The sequence below is a fragment of the Octodon degus genome, unplaced genomic scaffold, assembly GCF_000260255.1.
Source record: "Octodon degus isolate 3935 unplaced genomic scaffold, OctDeg1.0 scaffold00031, whole genome shotgun sequence".
NCBI lineage: Eukaryota > Metazoa > Chordata > Mammalia > Rodentia > Octodontidae > Octodon > Octodon degus.
In genome coordinates this window covers 8,531,228-8,549,833 of record NW_004524607.1, presented here as the reverse complement: position 1 = coordinate 8,549,833, position 18,606 = coordinate 8,531,228, and the positions used below count along the sequence as shown (strand labels likewise).

At 45.1% G+C, this 18,606-nt stretch overlaps 1 protein-coding gene across 4 annotated transcripts in view; it reads right to left on the bottom strand.

The window, feature by feature from the left end:
- The window catches only part of Elmo1 (engulfment and cell motility 1), a 623,184-nt gene that overhangs the window by 480,940 nt on the left and 123,638 nt on the right, over positions 1-18,606 (bottom strand). For 3 of the 4 annotated variants that reach the window (XM_023713447.1, XM_023713448.1, XM_023713449.1), the window contains one exon: positions 17,602-17,752. In XM_023713447.1, the coding sequence (XP_023569215.1) occupies positions 17,602-17,679 (78 nt within the window). In that variant the 5' untranslated portion in view covers positions 17,680-17,752. Of the gene's footprint in view, positions 1-17,601; positions 17,753-17,980; positions 18,049-18,606 lie in introns of those variants that run through there. The other variant, XM_004629569.2, reaches the window with a different exon arrangement.

The following is an 18,606-nucleotide window of genomic DNA, read 5'->3' as shown; positions in this document are numbered from 1 at the left end:
AGTCTCAGTCTCAGTCTCAGTCTCAGTCTCAGTCTCAGTCTCAGTCTCAGTCTCAGCACATCCCAGGGACATGGCCAGCACAGCATGCCAGGGATGGAATCCCAGCCACTGTGTCTGCCTAAGCAGATGTTTTAGTCTGGTGAGCTATTTGGCTGGCCCTCCTCTTCACTACTGGTCTAGTTTCTGAGCAGACGTCCCTCTCCCCGCCTACTCCTCCTCTGAACTCTTACCTCTCCACATCCCACCTTCCACTCTCTGATGAACCTCCCAACTCTCCCCTGCAATCTGCAGCCCCTCACCAAGCCTTCCAAGCACCAGCCCCTTACTAGTAATGGTTGCTGTCAATCTCCCGTCAAGTGCTCTGCTGGCAAATCAACTCCAGCTCCTCTCCATCTGCTCCTGCACTCTACTGGCTACCTTTCTGTGTTCCCAAAGTGCACTCCAGAGAACAAGTCCTGCTTACTCCTCTTCCCTCAGCCTCTGCAATCAGGTCATTTACAAGGCACCAAGTCTTATCATTATGTCCTCCAGGGCCCGTTTCTCCTGTCCCCTCTCCACCTCTGTTCTCAGGATGCCACCCCAGACCCTTTGGTCTCACTCTTCTGTATTGCCCTGTCGGCTGGAGTCAACACCCACATCATAGCTCCCCACTCTAAGCACACATCCCTCGCTCTCCTCGAGAGATGCAGCTGTTCTCTCTGCACTTAGCACATTAAATGAATCCCTCCCAGGACCTTGGGTACCCATCTTTTCTTCTTGCTCCTTATGAACACCTCTGTAACTTCCCCCATCTTCACTTCTTAGTTCTGGCTCCTAGAGATAGTAGGTACTAATAGATGCTAATAGGAGACTCAGTAGATTCCTGTTAAATGAAAACCCTGTACATTCAGTAACTTTTCTTTAAATCACAAATATAGGGGCTAAAGTATGGCTTACAGTGGTAGAGTGATTGCCTGATATGTCCAGTGCCCTGGGTGCCATTGCCAGCACTGCAAAAAATAAACAAAACACAAAAGTGAAACCAAAAACAGTGCAGACAGGGAGCTAACTGTTAGCTGGATGGGTCTCACTTCCTATCACATACACTGCTGCTGAGGGTCTCCATGCAGCCGCTGGCCATAGCTGCCCAACGTGTGACAACTCTCACTACCCTCTGTACGGAATAGATCTCCTAGGAGTTTTGCAATGAGTGGCATGAAAGAGTGCTGAGCCGGGCAGCTCAGGAAGAACACAACAGATGTGGAAACAGATAACAGTCAGCCAGCTAGGCAGGGGCATGAGGGTGAGCTGTCCTGCTCTAAGCAGGCGAGGCCACCAAGACACCAAAGCAGAAGGCACCAGCCTGGTATCACAGCTTTTTCTTACCTCCTGAATAAAACCACCGTGGGACACATGCCCACTGGCAGAGTAGGAAGTTCCAGTCAAACACATCTCTGGCCCAAGATTTATCCCTTAACATTCTCCCCAAAAGTTATATGCTTTTCTCGGTCCAGTTCTCCAAGACCCAGGGAGAGCTGGGCCTCGTATACATCAACAGGTCTCTCTAGGTTCACTCAACAATTTGCCCTTCACCTCCTTGAGAGGAATGGCCCTGGAGGAAGAGCATTTCATCTAGAAGGAGGAATCCAGTTCTTCTCCCTGTGACCCCACAAGCCCGAAAAGAACTAACAATTCATTTCTAGGCGCTAGTTGAAAATGTCTGGATTTAGAATATTGAGGCACAATTATTTTAACTGCTTGAGTAGGTTTCCATAACTTATATAAAAATCAAATTTAGATCCCTAGGATTTTTATTCTGAAAGTTCAGATTACTTTCTTGCACTCCATAATGAGCTGAGATCAGAAGACCAAAAATATTTTTTCAGGATGACCTGGAGGGTTACAGTGGCTGGGACGATCATGCACCAAAGATCCAATCTACATCTTCCCCCATTCCCTTTAGCCACAGTAAGGTCATCTTGCAGCCTACAAAAGCTTTTCTTCACTTTATATTATTCTAGGGAAAATTTTAATGCTTGTAAAATAGCTTTATGTGTTAAATGAAGTGAGCATTTTCATGTGCAATTGACTCGTGCCATACCATGTATCAAGAAATTATCTTTCTTTTAAAGGATTTATTATTCTCTTTTTATCTAATCTTTTATTCTCCAACAGTTCCTTTTCTTTCTCTTTCCTGTGCAGGGCTGAGGACGGAATGCAAGGCTTTGAGTACACTAGGCAAAAGCTCCAGCACTGCTGTAGCCCCAGAAAGAGTTCTTTCATTTAAACCACAAATAGGAAGTAAATTTCCCATACAAAAAGATTCTGCCTCTCTTTTTATGGAATAAGCTAGATTCCTGGAAACACACATATCCAGCAGTTCCTTTTGAATCCCCTTCTTTGTTCCTTAAAGTGGGGATGTTATTCTTTTGTTTGCTTGTCTGTGCTTTGTTTTTGGTTTTTTGTTTGTTTGTTTGTTTGTTTGTTTGTTTGTTTCAGTCTAGGTCTACAGGGTCTCATTACATAGATCGGACTCGTAGTGATCCACCAGTGTTCAGCCTCCCAATTCCTGGGATTACAGGTACGCACCACCATGCTCAGTCTCAATCGCAGCCTCAGCATATCCCGGGGGCAGGGCTGGCATGCACCCTGGTGGCAGCATCTGCCTAAGCAGGTGCTTTAATCTGCTGAGCTATTTGACCAGCCCTTGTCTGTGCTTTTAATAAAATGCCAGAGCCACAAACTCTACAACCTGCATCTCCATTCTGATCCTTTTGTAGGATTTGTTCCTGCACAGGCTATCATACGAACCTGGATCTACACACATTTCCTGCCATCCCTTCCAGTTTAATACTTGCACTTACTGAGCCAGAGTCTCCTTTGGTCTCCCTTTTATCTGTCAAAAAAATCTGAACACTCTGTGACCTAGGGCTCATGTTCCTTTAAGACATGGGAGAAGCCCTTAAGACATCCCCAGTTGTTTATTTAGGAGGTGGCCAGGGCAGAGGGCCAGAAGGCTCCTTCCCAGGGGACCCCCAGCTGTTGTCTCTCATCAGAGTTCTTCCAGCATGGCCTGATGAGCGCTGGCAGCCCCAGGCTGTTCAGCCACCTGCCCCAGTCTGTTAACCAAGATACCTGGCCTGGGGAATCTACTCAGACCCCTGTGCCGCTGCATTTCTGCCTGACACCTGCAAGCTGAGGCTGGCAACGCCCCACCCATATGCCCACACACCTGTTAGTAGGCCTGTATTATGGGTCTTGACGTGCCTTGTGCTACCCATACTCAGGCGCATGCCTGTCCTAACACAGACACCACCTAGGAGACCACCTGGTGCCGTCCAAGCGTACACATCCATCTCAACTGCATTTAATGGCATGGGAAAAATTGCTCATGAGATGATACGAGTGAACAGACACCTCATATTATGATTTGTGTCTAGTTGTTCCCCCAATGCCTCATGTAGTCATGGGAGCAGGCTTCTAGAATTTGTGATTAATTTGTGAGCCAATGCTGGGATTATGAGTGTGAGCGCTACACTCGCTCTGGGGTAGATATCTTGAATGCAATACAGGGGGGGAGAGGCATGCCCTCTGTGTCTGCTCCTCCATTTTTCCACTTTCTGTTTTGCTGGTTTCTGTTGCCATGAACGGCTGCCCTCTGCCATGGGCCACTCTGCCTTGGAGCCAGCTGAGTATGGACCGAAACCTCCACAAACTGTGAGCTACATAAACCTACCTTCCTTAATTTTGGGTGAGAGATATTTTGTCCCAGCAGTGAGAGAAAAGTAACCAGGACAGCTGAAGACCATCTAGGACAGTGAATTTTTATCAACTACTTGCTTCTCTCTCCTTTCCCTCAACTGTGATCTCGTAAATGACTTAGAAAGACTTCCTGGGACTGAATCTGTTTCTGTAGAACCTGGCCTTGTACCTGGTGCATGCTTCTCCTCTCCACACTGTTTTTCCTTCCAAAGTGAGGCAGAAACAGTCCCTTGCACATCGTAAGGTTGTGAAGATGAACTGGAATAATGATGGAAGATCCCTGGTCTAGGCCCTGCTACCTACAGAGAGGAGATGTTCAAGATACTCACAAATAGGTCTTTCCATGGCCTATATTCCCTGTTTGGACATTGCATAGATAATTTTAAAAACTGACTAGATGAAGATGTTATCTAATGAATCAATGAGTACCCAGCTCTTCATTCTTGCTCACAGGGACTCTGGCCCTCTGTGCTACCTTTTGCCCTTGTCTCCCCCTGTCGTTATTCTTTTTCTTCCACATGGTACTGGAGATTGAGCACACGGCCCTCACACTGATTTAGATCTACAGCCCTCTGTTTCAGAGATGGCCTCTCTAAATCACTGAGATGCCCCAACTGGGCAACTAAAACTTGCGATTCTCCTGCTTCAGCCTTCCAGAGGGCAGGCATCACAGGTGTGCATCACCAGGCCTCTGTCTGATCATTTTCTTTAAACCCCCTTTCTCCACTCTTTATACTTGCTTTGGAGTCAGGTTGCCTCTAAGAAACTCCATCAAGGCCAATTATTTAACTGCCTCATCCTCACAAGGTATGCAATTAAGAAGCACCAATTAAGAACTCATTTGGTTTCCAGGCCTTTAGCTTGCTTCCCTTTCTACGGTCTCTTTCTGATCACCACTGAGGCTCCAGCAGGCAGCTAGAGGTGGCACAGAACGGGCTGACAGAAGCAAGCCCAGGCACCGTGCTCACATGCCTTTCCATGCAGCTGTCATCTCTCAGTCTTCTGACTGCAAAACTGTGCTCCACAAATGCTTAACATTTTGGGCCCTGGACTATTGGTGGGGGGAAGAAAACTACCTTTCTCCAGTGCTTTAAAAGAATCTGACAGATGCTTTATTCTGACACTTTGAGGCGGCACAACAGAAGTCTCGGAATTTTTCCTTTGCTTTCATAGATGGAAATCCATTGAACATATTCTGCACAGCAGCCATGAGCAATATTGGCCCAGGAAGAAAAGAAACCAGCTTGCTGGTGTCAGGATACCACTGAGAAAGGGTGGCCGTATTGACGGCAACTCATGCAACGTGACTCGGGGAAACTTTAATGTGTGAGAGCCTGTCCAGTCCCCACAGGTGCCTCATTATGTCAGTGACACCAGTCTCTCTATCACACTCTTATTCGTTCACGCTCTCGTGAGTCTGCTCCACACGTTGGAGCCACACACTGTTAATGTGGAGGTATCTGGTGCATCCTGAGCAGGGGTGTGTACACTGCTCTAACACCAGCTGAACTATTCTGATTGACGACGGCAAAAACCCCTTTATCAGATGGGCACATGGGGCTGACTTTCGCAAAGCAAGTACTTTGACGACAAGTATTTTGACAGTTGCGGTGTGGATCACTGACTGGAGAGTCCAGTCATTATCAACAATGCCAGGGGGGCTCCCAATCGCCTCCTCGAAGTAGTACCATCATGTAACTACATTTATTTCCAAACCTGACAGATGAGAGGCAAGGCCATCTTTCTCTTGGCAAATGATGATTCATTCCAAGACTCTTCTACTTGAAAGAACGTCTTTCAAGCTTCTTGAAACTAATTAGATATGAGATTTTACCCAGATATAAAACACAAATTTCCCTGTCATAAAAATCACTGGGCCAGGAAGATGAGCAAAGCCCTAAATAATTAGCACTTAAATGCACTAGAGGGTTAAAGACAAGCAGACATACCTTCTCTTTTAGATCGTCTAACATCTTCCACTCAGTAAGTCCCTTTAATTAGAAGGGAACTGAAATTATGGAAGACAGAAATATAGAGCTGAACAAAAGAATAGGGCTGCTTGTATCAAGGGTGATCTTCTGTGACTCTTTCCTTGACTACTTAATATTGTGCCATATCAGTGTTGCTGCAGATGTAAGGAACAGCTCTTTCCCCCTAAAATGTCATTATCTCTGACAGCAGCAGAGAGTCTTTCCTACTTTGTGAATTTTCCTTCATATTGGCCTTTTCCAAAAATTACTTCCAGGGGACTCCAGGCTCATAGGCGGGTCATTTTAGTCCACCCTGTCCTCACCATCAGATGCCCTCACACTGAGTTTTGTGGTCTGCTTACCTTCATCCCTGTGAAATAATCTGCTTATCTGTGTCAAGTTTACAGATAGAAGGCTAACTGCATTTATGTGCATAGCTGGCAAATGAAGTCAGGCCAGGTAAATAGCAATGGCTACCCACTCAGATAGGCAGGATGTTATCAGATGAAGTACAGAGACAGCGGGCAGCCAGGGAAGCCCTGCAAGCAAAGCTGGGTGGGGTGCGATTGAGACACAGGATTATGAAGGCTCTGCAGCTGCAGGGAAACTATGACTGAAAGTAGGACAGCAGTCAGAAAACCATAGGAAGTGATGTGGCGGCAAAGGAAGTGTCAAGGTGGGGCTCCCATGTTTTGTTTCATTTTTTCCCGCTGCACTCATGTCCTGCCCTAACTGTCGGTCTCCATGCCTGGGCCAACGCTTTGATGCCAGCTCATCATTCTTTTCTTGTGTGTGCTGAGTGCTGGAGATTCAACCCAGACCCCTCCCAGGAACACATGATTCCAGGCCTTTATTTTCCTTTCTGAGACATGGTCTCCCTAAGTCATTGCATTTCCCAAGCTTGTCTGGAACTTGTGATCTCCTGCCTCAGCTTCCCAGAATGCTGAGATTCTACGCCTAGCTCTTCTTTCTGTTTTGAATGGTTATGTTCTGCTGACAAATCTTGCCAGCAAGTAGTGGAAAGCCATGGGCTGAAGAACAGCCTCCATGAATAATAAAGCAGACTTTGCAGGAAAAACATGAAATATGCCATCAACAGTCACATTCTTGCTGCGAACTCTCTTACCTTTGCTATATCATCAACCTAGACTTCTACTGTCCATCCTCCTTGGTCAGCCCTTCTGATGTACAAATGGCACCACTAACAGCTACACCTTGGTGAGTGACCACCACACATGCTGAACAAGATGGCATTCTCATTAAGTCTATTTACCAAGCAGAAGACTCTCGGAGGAGCTTGAGATGTTCTGTAACATGCTGAAAGCATCAGAACATAGGCAACAGAGGCAGAATTTCAACCCAGCCCTATAAAATTCCCAAATGCTTGCTTTCTAACGCCATCCTAAGTCTAGAATGTTTGTAATCAAGAACAAGAAGCACAGGTATCCAGATCTAACAACTGAAGGGGGACATGGTAAGACTCCAAAGATCTTGGTCCCTGGCACATGGAAAGCTCTTGATATATGTTATTTGTAGAAGAATATATAATGTCACCATGAGAACAGTAAGCAGGCCTTCCTCATGCATTGGTCACATGAATTTTGAAGAAATCATACACTAAGATTGCAACTTGTGACAGCATTTACTGTCACAGGAGAAAAACCCTCTCTGCCCCAGCATCTTCCCACACTTAATGCCCAAACCACAACTTCCAAACCAATGTCTCTGTGGTCCCCTTCTGTCCGGCCATCTTAATTTGACTGCATATTTAACTGTATGTTCATCAATTCCCCTTCAGTTCTCAGTGTGTGTGTTTCTAGAACTGTAACGTCTTCCTGGTCCTTGACATTGTATCTCCTGTCCTGCCATTTCCATCTGAGGTGATCCTAAACCTTTGTTCTTTATTCTCCCTGTGGGAGCAGAGAAGCAATTATAAGTAAATAGTGTTTGGATTGCCTTGGGCATTTTTGGCGGAAGATGGGGCATGCACAAAGGCGTAACTAAGTGAAGGTTCACGATGTGCTTGAAAGAAGTGGCAGTGTCCCAGGAATGAATGGCTAAAAAGGCAAACCAAAAGCCAAAATGTCTAAAGTCTGTATCCTACAGATAACTCATCATAGGTTTTTAGACCAAAAAGAAAAAAGAAAAAGAAAGAAAAGAAAAGGGGGGAATAATTGGGTGTGTTCTCTAACAAGAGGAGATTTTGCTGGAGGCTGAGACCAATAAATTGGACAAATTGGCCAGTATGTCAAAACCCAAAGGAAACACAGAAAGATATCCAGCTGACACTTAACCCATTTTCCTCTATCCATTTGTAAGTTGACCCGGAAGAATATGAGTCCACCTACATACTCTGCTAGTGGTATTTTTATTTTGGACGAGGGCACCACCATCTGTCTAGCTGTTCCTATAAGGAACGTTGGAATCGCCCTTAATACCTCCCTTTTGATGCTCATATAGACATGCGCCAGATTTCTATGAAATGAATCTTCTCATTTGTCTCAGCGTGATACTCACCTCACCTCTCTCCCTCTTGTCTGTCACCAGTCAAGGCCATGGAATGGACATATCCTGACTGAGTTACTACAAGAACGGTCTAACAAGTTCTCTCATTTCATCATCACCTTGAAGATGAGCATGGCTTCTTGTAAAGTGCTATGCTTTAAGTAAGAGGGCTTTATGGGGTACCGATGTAGGTCTTCATACAGTCAAGTCATAAAAGACAATAACACACTCAAAATATATGGCAGGGATGGGGAAAGGATGTACTCCTATATCTGCTCATTTTCATAAGTACACTGTCCATATCAACAGATGTGAAGACAATGAGAACATCATCCATCTCCCTTCCTCAGCAAATATTCCTTATGGGCTTGCCATGTTCTGTGCACTGTACAAATGCACCTAGCAATGGCCCTCACCTGATCTGCAGTCAGAGAGGGCTTGCTCAAAAGGACTTATCCTTGAGGATGGAAGAATGAAAGGCCGGACTTGGACAAACAGAAAAAAGAAGGATACAATTCCCAATTAAGAGAAAGATTCTGAAGAAGGAAGGAGTTGGGTAAGATAAGAGATGAGACCCACCGGAGGAAGCCACAATCACTGTCATCAAGGCTGGCAAAGCAGCAAGGGGTTCTGGATTGCAGGATTCCAGAAACCACAGCAAGAAGCCCGCATGCCAGTCCAAGAGCCACTGGTCAATACCAAGCTGGGAGAGTGACTTCAGGGGAAGCATGAGGGGAAGCCTGAGGCTGCCGTGACGCTACTGTGGTCACCCCATGCAGACAAGCCGGAGAGAGGCAGCAGGAGTACACAGGAGGAGGGCAGATCCCAGACCACGGGAAGGAGACCCTCAGTCTAGCTGTGTGAAAGGCTGTGGGTGACGAGGAGGAGGGTCCTCTCATGCATCATGATGATGCCACTGAGCAAGAGGACTGAGCAGGACTTTGGAGAAGTCAAAGTAAGGAAAAGAGCCAAGCACATGTTGCATTTCCCCAAGGCTGCTTGCATTTCCACAGAGTTCTGGGTACACTACATGGTATGTTACTGTAGCCAGAGGGAAAAGGTATAAGCTGCCTGTATCCAGAATGAGCTGCCCCTTTCTGGGAACTCAGCAGCCTTCTTCCTACAGGAATGCATATTTCTGAAAACTATGGTGAGCATCCATATTCCTTTGTAAAAATTATTAGAGCAGAGGCCTTGGATTACTGTAAAAACACCCACGCCTCACTTCAAGCACACCTATCTCATCCTTCTTATCACTTTCTGAAGCAGGTCTGAAAGTCTTCTTTCCTGAACACCTTTTGTTGTCCTGTGGTGGCTGCCTTGATGTCCTGAATTCATTCAAAATGTTGACTTCTGACAGTCATTTTTGCCTTCTGGCCATAGCTGGCGGTCCAGTGGTGCCAGGTAAGTTGAATAATGTGGATCCAGACCTAGGATCCTGTTTTCACTAGCCTGCCTTCCCCTTGGTTGGCATTTGACAACAGCCTTCAGCAGCTTTGTTTGTCTCACTCTATGAGGTCACTCAGGAAAGAGGACTTTCAGAGCTGCTTTAAGAAGTGGCCATCAATTGCCAGTTGATATCATGGGACAATGAATAAAGCTCATCTATACACATATATACAAGACTTTAGTCACCAAATCGCAAGACAATCCAGCTGATCCAAGACTGCCCTGCAATGCTCCAGTTCTCTTCCCCCACAGTGGTGTGGAGAGGGGCAGAAGCACAGACCACAACCTGCTGCACAGACCTAGGAAACAAACTTGAAGCACGCAGCTCATCTTCCAAAGGGAAAGCTGAATAGATTCTGGGATTCATTCCTGCTCGGCTGATCTTAGCTGTCAGTTTTCGAGAGCAACATGCGTGCCAGCTTTCTCTCCCATGCTTGACACATTCTAAGATCTTATGAGGTTATATACACCATCCCACAAGAAGAATGAGCTAAACCAAAAATGGAAGTGTCCTCGTCACTATATTTTAAAGGAAGTTGAAGAAATAGCTGTTACATTGCCAAATCCAACAGTTGCAAAAATCAGATGAGGGAGGACTATTCCTCCTCCCGTTTCTTGCTGCCCTTGGGGATAGCACAAAAGCAGCATCCACAGGCTTTGTCACAGCTTTCCTACCAGGCATAAAGGAAACTTGTGACAGCGCTATCTGGAAAGGCTGATAATTACAGGGCTATCTTCTCTGGTGGGGAAACTGAGACGCTGCCTTTAAGGGACTCTCTGGATGCTGCCGTGAGGGGCCAAGGTATTGACAGCAGACAATGGCATGCTCAGGGGCTCGCAACAGTGATTTCCAATGAACCTTGATCAAAACAAGAATCCCTGACCCTGAACAACACGTACCCAACAATCCTCTTTGCATTTTGAGTAAGTTCCATGAGCAATTCTGATATAGAGCCGAGCTTAGGAGCGCCAGTCTACAGGGGACCAAATGTGGCTATCTCCAGAGACATTTTTTGGCTGTTACACTGTGGGAAACAGTAAAGGCTAGGACGGGGCAAAGATGCCACCATTCACAGGCCAAGATTTATCAGGCCCCAGACGTGAACACTTTCAAGATTAAGATAATCTGATGAAGTCTAATAACTCAGGGAATTAAAAAAAAAAAAGGACAGGTTTATTTTATGATTTCTGGATTCTGCAGTATAAGGTTTATATCCAGTTCTCTAGAAAGCTGACCCATTTTCTTTGTGCTGTGTGATTTTTAGCAGATCCATCTGAATTCAAGGCTCTCTATCTGGAGTTTGTCTTTCGATTCTCTTCACCAGGCAGCCAGGATTTAAATGCTGTGGGTATTATGCTTTTTCAAGTCAAAGAGCTGGCTTTCATGTATTCAAGGGTAAGTTTGTATTACTGGTTCCAGTCTTGCCTGAAACATGAGAAGCTTGTTCTATTTTATGTACCAGACAAAAGAATTATAATTGGCTTTTAATGATTACCATTATGAAGCAGATCGCTAAGTGATTATCTCACAGCATTACTGTATCACTAGAAAGGATTTATGAATGTTGTCAATTCTCCCTCACAAAGCACTATACTTGCTCCTGGTCAGGTGTGAGGCAATAATGGCAGAGGCCAATCTGGGGTTCCTATCCATTTACCCCAAAGTCCACACCTTTGAGTACCAGGCTGAACTACCTGCCCAAGGAGCCCAGCCTCTGGCTAAGCAAAACCTTCCAAGGCTCTGTGGGGCCTCAGATGGGTTACTCTATATTGCCAAGACCACTTAACAGATGTCCTGTACTTTTGAAGGAGAAGCAGTCTTTGCTTTTGTCCCTGGGACTGTCACTGTGTTACTGGGGAAACACTCAGTAGGAACACAAGAGATGAAGAGACAAAAACAGAGCTGACAACCAGAAAGCCAGGATGACTCAGCCAAAACGGCATCTAGCGCTGGATTCTGTTCAGTACCATCCCAGCTGAGTAGCACTAGATGAAGTAATGAACTTGTGAATAATCATGAAATAGGAAATCTAAAGCCAGCTTCACAGGACTGTAGTAAGCCAACAAAATAGCACTAAGATGACCTAATAATGCTTGGCACTTGGTGTGCACTCAGGACGGGGCAGCTACTATGGTTAGCACTACTGTTATTACCAAGCACAGGAGGAGCAAATCTCCATAATGTCAAGTAGGAAAACCTGAATGTGCTTTCCTCTATTAATGAGCTTTTAAAAGGTCTTGAGTAAATGGAATTTGTGCACATTGAATTATATCTTAAGTATGCTACAGCACTACAGGAATTGAGGAAAGCTGCAAGCAATCATTTTGTATGTGCTCACCCCAATACACACACACACACACACACACACACACACACACACACACACATCTGTGTTTCCATTGGGAAAATAAACCCCCACCAATACACAGGGAGCAGAGAGGCTGTTGTAGTGATTCTGAATGGAAAACAAAGAACATCAATGTTTAATTCTTAGCTGTTCAAAATTCCAGCCTGCAGCAAAAGTGTGGATACAGATCAATGCAATGGGCCGCTGGATACAGACGTGCTACGCAGAGGCTGACCACAGGGAGTGTAGAATCTATTTCAAGAGATGCACACACACACACACACACACACACACACACACACACACACATACACAGAGTGTGTGCAGAATGCATTAACTGCAAATACAAACCAAAGGCAAAGAAAACAGTTCAAGAACATAAAAGGCTGCAAAAGAGACGGCATTCTAATGTGAGCTCAAAAGGTTGGAGCACATTGGCTCTTCGGTGCAGAGCTCCGTGGAGCCAGGCTCTGAGCAGCGCAGAGCTGTTCAGAGAAGGAAGAGCTCCAGCTGGTGCACAGTGAGAAGGACACTCTAGGAGATAAACAAGTCCATGAGGGTGCAGGAGCACAGTTCTGAGGAGCAGCTCCCCCAGCCAGGCGGGCACCTGGGAACTGCACGCTGTGCCTGCAGATGTCTGGCACCAGAAGCGATGCTTGGGGAGAGCAGGAAGGGTGCAAAGCCATACGAGGGAATCGGACTCAAGTCTCCTGAAATAATGAGAAAATTCCAAAATTTTCTACGGCTTGCTTTTAACAACACTGTACTTTTGTCCTGCAAAATCTTTCTCCAATTCATCCAAAAATAAAATGGGCCAACACAAAATGACTGCAGTAGGGAGGAGGAAGGAAGGCAGCAAGCTCTGTGCACACAACTGTCTCAAAAAGTTCAGAAAGATCTGAGAATTTGGGCTGAAAATGTGATGCTTTCCTGTCCACCTCCCATCTCCCTTTCTGGGGTCCCAGCAGGCTGGGCATCAACTTCCCCAAAAGTCTATCAGATGCATACACTTAGTAAGGACAGTGAGGTCCTCACCTCCCCAGCTGGCCCACTGCTAACTTCTCTCAGGCAGAAGTGAGATCTCTCTTCTTAGGAATGCCTTCCCTACGATTCACTCAGGAAACACCTAGCTAGGAAGCAAGGACTCTTGACACGGCGTGGCGTAACATCACTCAAACTCAAAGCCAGGTCCTGGCTAAACAGTTGGAACTTCTGCACTGGATCCGCCTGATGATATCACAGATCCAGAGTAAGAATCCTGCTTGGGTGGACAGAATCAAAACCTCTGCAGCTGGAGTTGAGACTGTACCTGCCTCACAAGCCCCCTATGTGACCTGTGAGCACACTCGGAGTCGAGGACCACCAGCGTAAGTCGTGAGTCAGGAACAGCACACTGCACTCCCTGGATGGGTGCTCTAGGCTTCGGAAGCAGGCAAAGCAGGGAAGCCTAAGACAACCTCTGACAATGCCTTTGAGTTCAAAAGAAGCCAAGTGCTTTCTAAAGGAAGCCAACCTTCAGTGAGACAGAGGTAGTTTATGTAGAATTTACTGAACAAGGCAGGAGAGCAGGAATAGTATGGGTATAGAGTCACAGACCTTGCCCAGACTCTACACTGACGTCTCCTGCTAGGTTTTGATTCTGTCAGAAAGCAATGCCAGAAGCCAAGACTGTCCTTACAACTTCAGCCACTGCTGGGCAACATGAGTCAGGGGATGTAATTCGGCACCTTTGTCTCCATATGGCATCCACAAGGGGCCTACAGATTAGCAAATTTATCTTTACTGCAATTTATGGAGAAGGGGAGAAGGCCTGGGGTTCTCTCCTGGCCTGTTACCGAGTGACTAATCATGAAACTTCTCTGACTGCAAAATTCTCATCTGTAAAACCAAGAATGAAAGTAAGCCTCATGCGTCTCCTGGGATGATGCAATGGGAAGGATAGAAATTCATGTCTCTGGCATTTCTATCCAAAATGCAAAATGCAAATCAATCTGATAGAATGCCCACCCCCCAAAAATTCCTATAAAATAGCTTTCCTGTACTTCATAAAGATGTTCCAGAATTTAAAAAAAAAAAGAAGAACTGTTCCAGATCATTGGAGACCAAAGGGATGTGACAATAAATACAGGATCTTAGATGGGTTATCAACCTTGAAGAGAAAACAGCCATAAAGGCCTTCACTGGGACAAATGATGACATATTGCTATAAGCCGTGAGTGTGATGACAGTGTTATACCAGTGTTCCCTTTCTTGGTATTTCCAGATGTGCCGTAGTTAAGTAAGGGAATAATTGTTTTCCCCTTAAATACATACTGAGTATTTAGGGGCAAAGAGAGGTGGTAGTCCAAGATCTCCACAAGTAGTTCAAAAAAACTATACGTAAGGTATTCTTTGAATTATTCTTGCAATTTCTCTATGATTGAAATTGTACCAGTGTGAAATAACTCTCTCAAAACCTGCCGAGCCATGAAAACAAAGGGAAGATATAGGAACTGTACTAAGTTGGGTGAGATCAAAAGATGGGGGAGACCAAAGAAACAGGACAACTAAATACAAGGTGGGTGACATTCCCAGATGGGACCCTGGGACAAAAAGAGGAACATCATGGAAAAAATGTTAATGTTTAAAAGAAGTCTGTAGTTAATTAATACAGTAGGGCAGTGTTCATGTTCATTTCATCTCCCCCCACCAGTGCTGGGAATTAAACCAAAAGCCTTCACCATTTGCACTGAGCCATGTCCCAGTTCTTTTTCATTTTTTTTATTTTGTGACGTAAGCTCACTAAGTTGCCAAGGCTGGACTTAAATTGGAGATCTTTCCGCTTCAGCTTCCCGAAGGTATGAGATTAGAGGTGTGCTCCACCCTGCCAAGTTTGACAATGTTTATTTCTTAGTTTTGAGAAATTCAAGAAAATTTATGAAGATACTGACATTAGAGGAAACTACGACAAGAGAATAAATGTAAGCATACACAATCTTGGTAATTTTCTATAAATGTAAAATTATTCTACAATAAAAATGTCATTTAAAAAAATTAATACACACACACAGAGCAAAGGTCATTCTCAAAAGCAGAGAGCTTTTCTAGCATTTGTAACGTTCTGTGATTTGACCCCGAGAACGGCCAAAAGAAAGAGAAGAAAAGAGTCTATCTTAAAGTACAGGTTCCCCAGTTCTACTAACCATGGTTTAGTAGAAAATTAAACCATTCTTTGGAATCACTGGAGAGGACTCTCTTAGAATAGACCCAGGAAGAACATTTGTTTAAACAAGTGCCCCAGGCTGTTCTGATGGACACCCAGCCTGGTGCACCAGGTACCCAGGTGAGCCCCTCACACTGAGCTATGCACAGGGCTTTGCCTGGAATCTTGTGAAATATTAGATCAAGAAGTCTAGTTAAGACCTGAGATTCCACATTTCCAATAAGCACCCAGGTGAGGCCAAGCATCTGTTCTCAGCCCCACACAGAGTACAGGAAAAAGCAACAGAGCACTAAGCTGGTTCCATCCAGTGCGGAACTCACAGGGCGCAGGATGGCCATGTGTGCGAGAGACCAGCTTCTGTTTTATAGAAGTCATGGTTTTCTTATAAAGAGTGATCAGAAAACACAGTGTCTTTCAATTTTTTAAAACGCTGTATAGTAAAAGACACATTGCCGCAAATCTCCCTCAAAATCTTCCTGTTCACTCAGAACACAGCCCACCATGCTTGTCACTTTCTGAGGCCCTTCTGGAGTCTTCTTTCATGAGTGTCTACAGTCGTGTTGTTAAAGTTGCCTTGATATTCTGAATGGATCCCAGATACCTTTCATGGGCATTTTAATTTGAAGGAAAAGCCAGAAGTCATGCAGTGCCAGGTGAACTGAACAAAGTGGATGAGGCCACATCTCCTGATTTACCAGCCTGTCTTTCAGTTGGATGACACTGGGCAGCATTCACTGGATTATTTTAATCACAGTCCTAATCACATGGACCAAATGTAATCCTAACTTCATTTATCTGCACCAAGTATCCCTAGACATTTTTTACAGTAAAATTTAACTACCAAGCCACAAATGAAACACGGTATCCGTTGCCTGACAAATTGCATATGAAACTACTGGGCTTACCCACTTCATTGGCAGGTGGTTGCTCCAAGAGTCACAAAGAAAAGGGTCTCACAGATTAGTTTGAATGGCAGAAAACAGGTTGGCCTGATGGCACCTTTTCTAACAACAATCCCTGTTACGGTTTGTGTCTAGATGTCCCCCAAAGCCTCATGCAGTCACAGTGGGGAGGACTTTTTAGAGGTAGCTGAATCTAGTGTGTGATGCTGGGATTAAGAGTGTGCGATCAGTTCACTGGTTGGTTTGGCACCACCCTAATCCCAGTAGCCTACTTTTGCTATCTTCTGCTGCCATGAGGTGTTGCCACTCTGCCGCGCCACACACAGCTTTGGAATCGGCAGATGATGGACTGAAACCTCTACACACTCTGAGCTAAATAAACCTTTCCTTCCTTAATTTTGGCTATCGGCATTTGGTCTCAGCAATGAAAATGTAGCTAAAAAAAATCCCCCAAATGTACCCTTTCTTCCATGCAGAATGAAGCTCCGCTAATGCTAGTGTGACCTCTCTAGCTTGTTTTAATGATTGCTTTGAATTCACAGTGGTCTCCAACCAGGCACTACAAATTGACCAGGAAAGAACTGGAAAGCATAATTATAAAGTAGTATCAAGAACATAAAATTTGGAGTTGCCATGGTATTCTAATTTTATAAATGTAAAAAGCCATCTAGAATCCTGTGTTAAATCCTTTTTGAAACCAATAATGGTCTATTAAGTCTTGACCCTTTTCTCCTTCAATCATTGGCTCGAGAATGATGACAGTAAAGTAAGTATAAAAATAACCTTCCCGACACAATCTACAGTCAAACAGTAATGAGAACCATGCCAGGCAATTACCAAGAGCCAAGCTAAAGGATGCTCTTCTGGGTGAAATCACTCTTCTAAACTTCTTGCTATTTTTTTCGTTCAGTCAACATCTACTGAGGATGTATTACATGACAGATAACACACTAGACACACAGTAAGTTGTACACTAATAAGAAAACTACAATTGGCCAGAATCCAGGACCAAGCCCTTGATCCTAATTTCATTATGAAGCTGTTACTATAGCAAAGTCCTCGTGTACTTGTCCTATGCTTCTGCAAAAATAAAAAGGCAAAGAGAAAAATGATTCAAAAACTTCAGTTTGTGCAGCCTACATTAAAAAATAATCTGCATACACTGTATTCCTGGGGGTTGGGGAGGCAGGGCCGCGGTGGCCTCCACCAAGGCAACTGCTCTGTGTCCAGTCACTTGTGCGTCCCCCTTCCTCACTGCTTCAGTCATAAACCCTGTACAGAAACAACCCAAGCCTGTGCTGGAAGGGACAAAAATGCCGTCCTTCTCCAGTCTATGAGGTACAGAAATCAAACTACAGAGTAGCCATTATCTTCAGCACAGCCAGGAAGAGAAAAAGGAGGAAATCCAAAGTCTATATAAACATTCCAAGATAAAGAAATGGAAATGGAAAATAACTGCACCAATGCCATTCAGCGTTACTGACCTGATCGATCTCCATGAGTTTAGGGTAGTTGCCCGGATATTCTATGGCCACCTTGACGATGTCCACAGGTGGCGGCATGGTAAGCCCCAAGGAAGTCCAAAGCGGGTGGAATCTGGGATCCTATGGCGTGGATGGCCACACGTGTCTACACCTAATAAGCAATGACAAAAAGAGAAAGAGAAGTCGCTTGGAGCAGATGCAGGGCGATTCTGCTTTATCACTTCCTGTTTGCACTCGTGGTTTGGGTACAAGAAACGTTCTCTTTGGCGCCTGGGTGCTGCAGACGCCTGGGGCTCAGCCAATGGCACCGCAGGGTCCCTAGGAAAGAAACAAGAAGGAACTACGCAAACACCCCGGACTCAGAGCTCTGAGCATTCACCTTGCGCAAACTCCCCATGGAAAGCAGGCAGCTCCTTTCCACAAGTCTGCTCTGGATGGTGCCCTGGGTCTGAATGAGCGGGGCTCAGTCCAGACATCACGTGAACGCCTGGTCCCAACAGTCTCCGGAAGGACAGATTGCCCAGGAAGTCAGGGGCAGGAAGCAGCTTTTATTTAAAGCATTCTCTGAGTGTCACAAATAGACCTCCACACTATGGCAACCAGGATATCATGAGGAAGGAAAAGTCCCCCAAGAGCTCACACGCATGCACACACACTCGTTCCCTGGGCCTGAGACACACACGATGCATCTTCCACGGTGTGGGTATGCATGGAAGCGTGTTCCAGAACACACCGGCAATTCTCATTTAAATGAGCAGTGCGGCTAACACAAAGGAAGTAAGGATTACCCTGCCCTTCCTCTCCAGTTTCTTTAATATTTTAAGCAAGCAAAGCAAGTGATCAACCTGCATGTACATAGAATCATAATGTCTCTTGTGCCTAATGTCACCCACCCACCTAATACCCATTTAGATCCTCCAGTGACCCATTATCCAAACTTATTAGTTTCTTTTATGTCCCTTCAGAAGTCTTTCAGTATGGAAGCCTAACACAATCATATATATA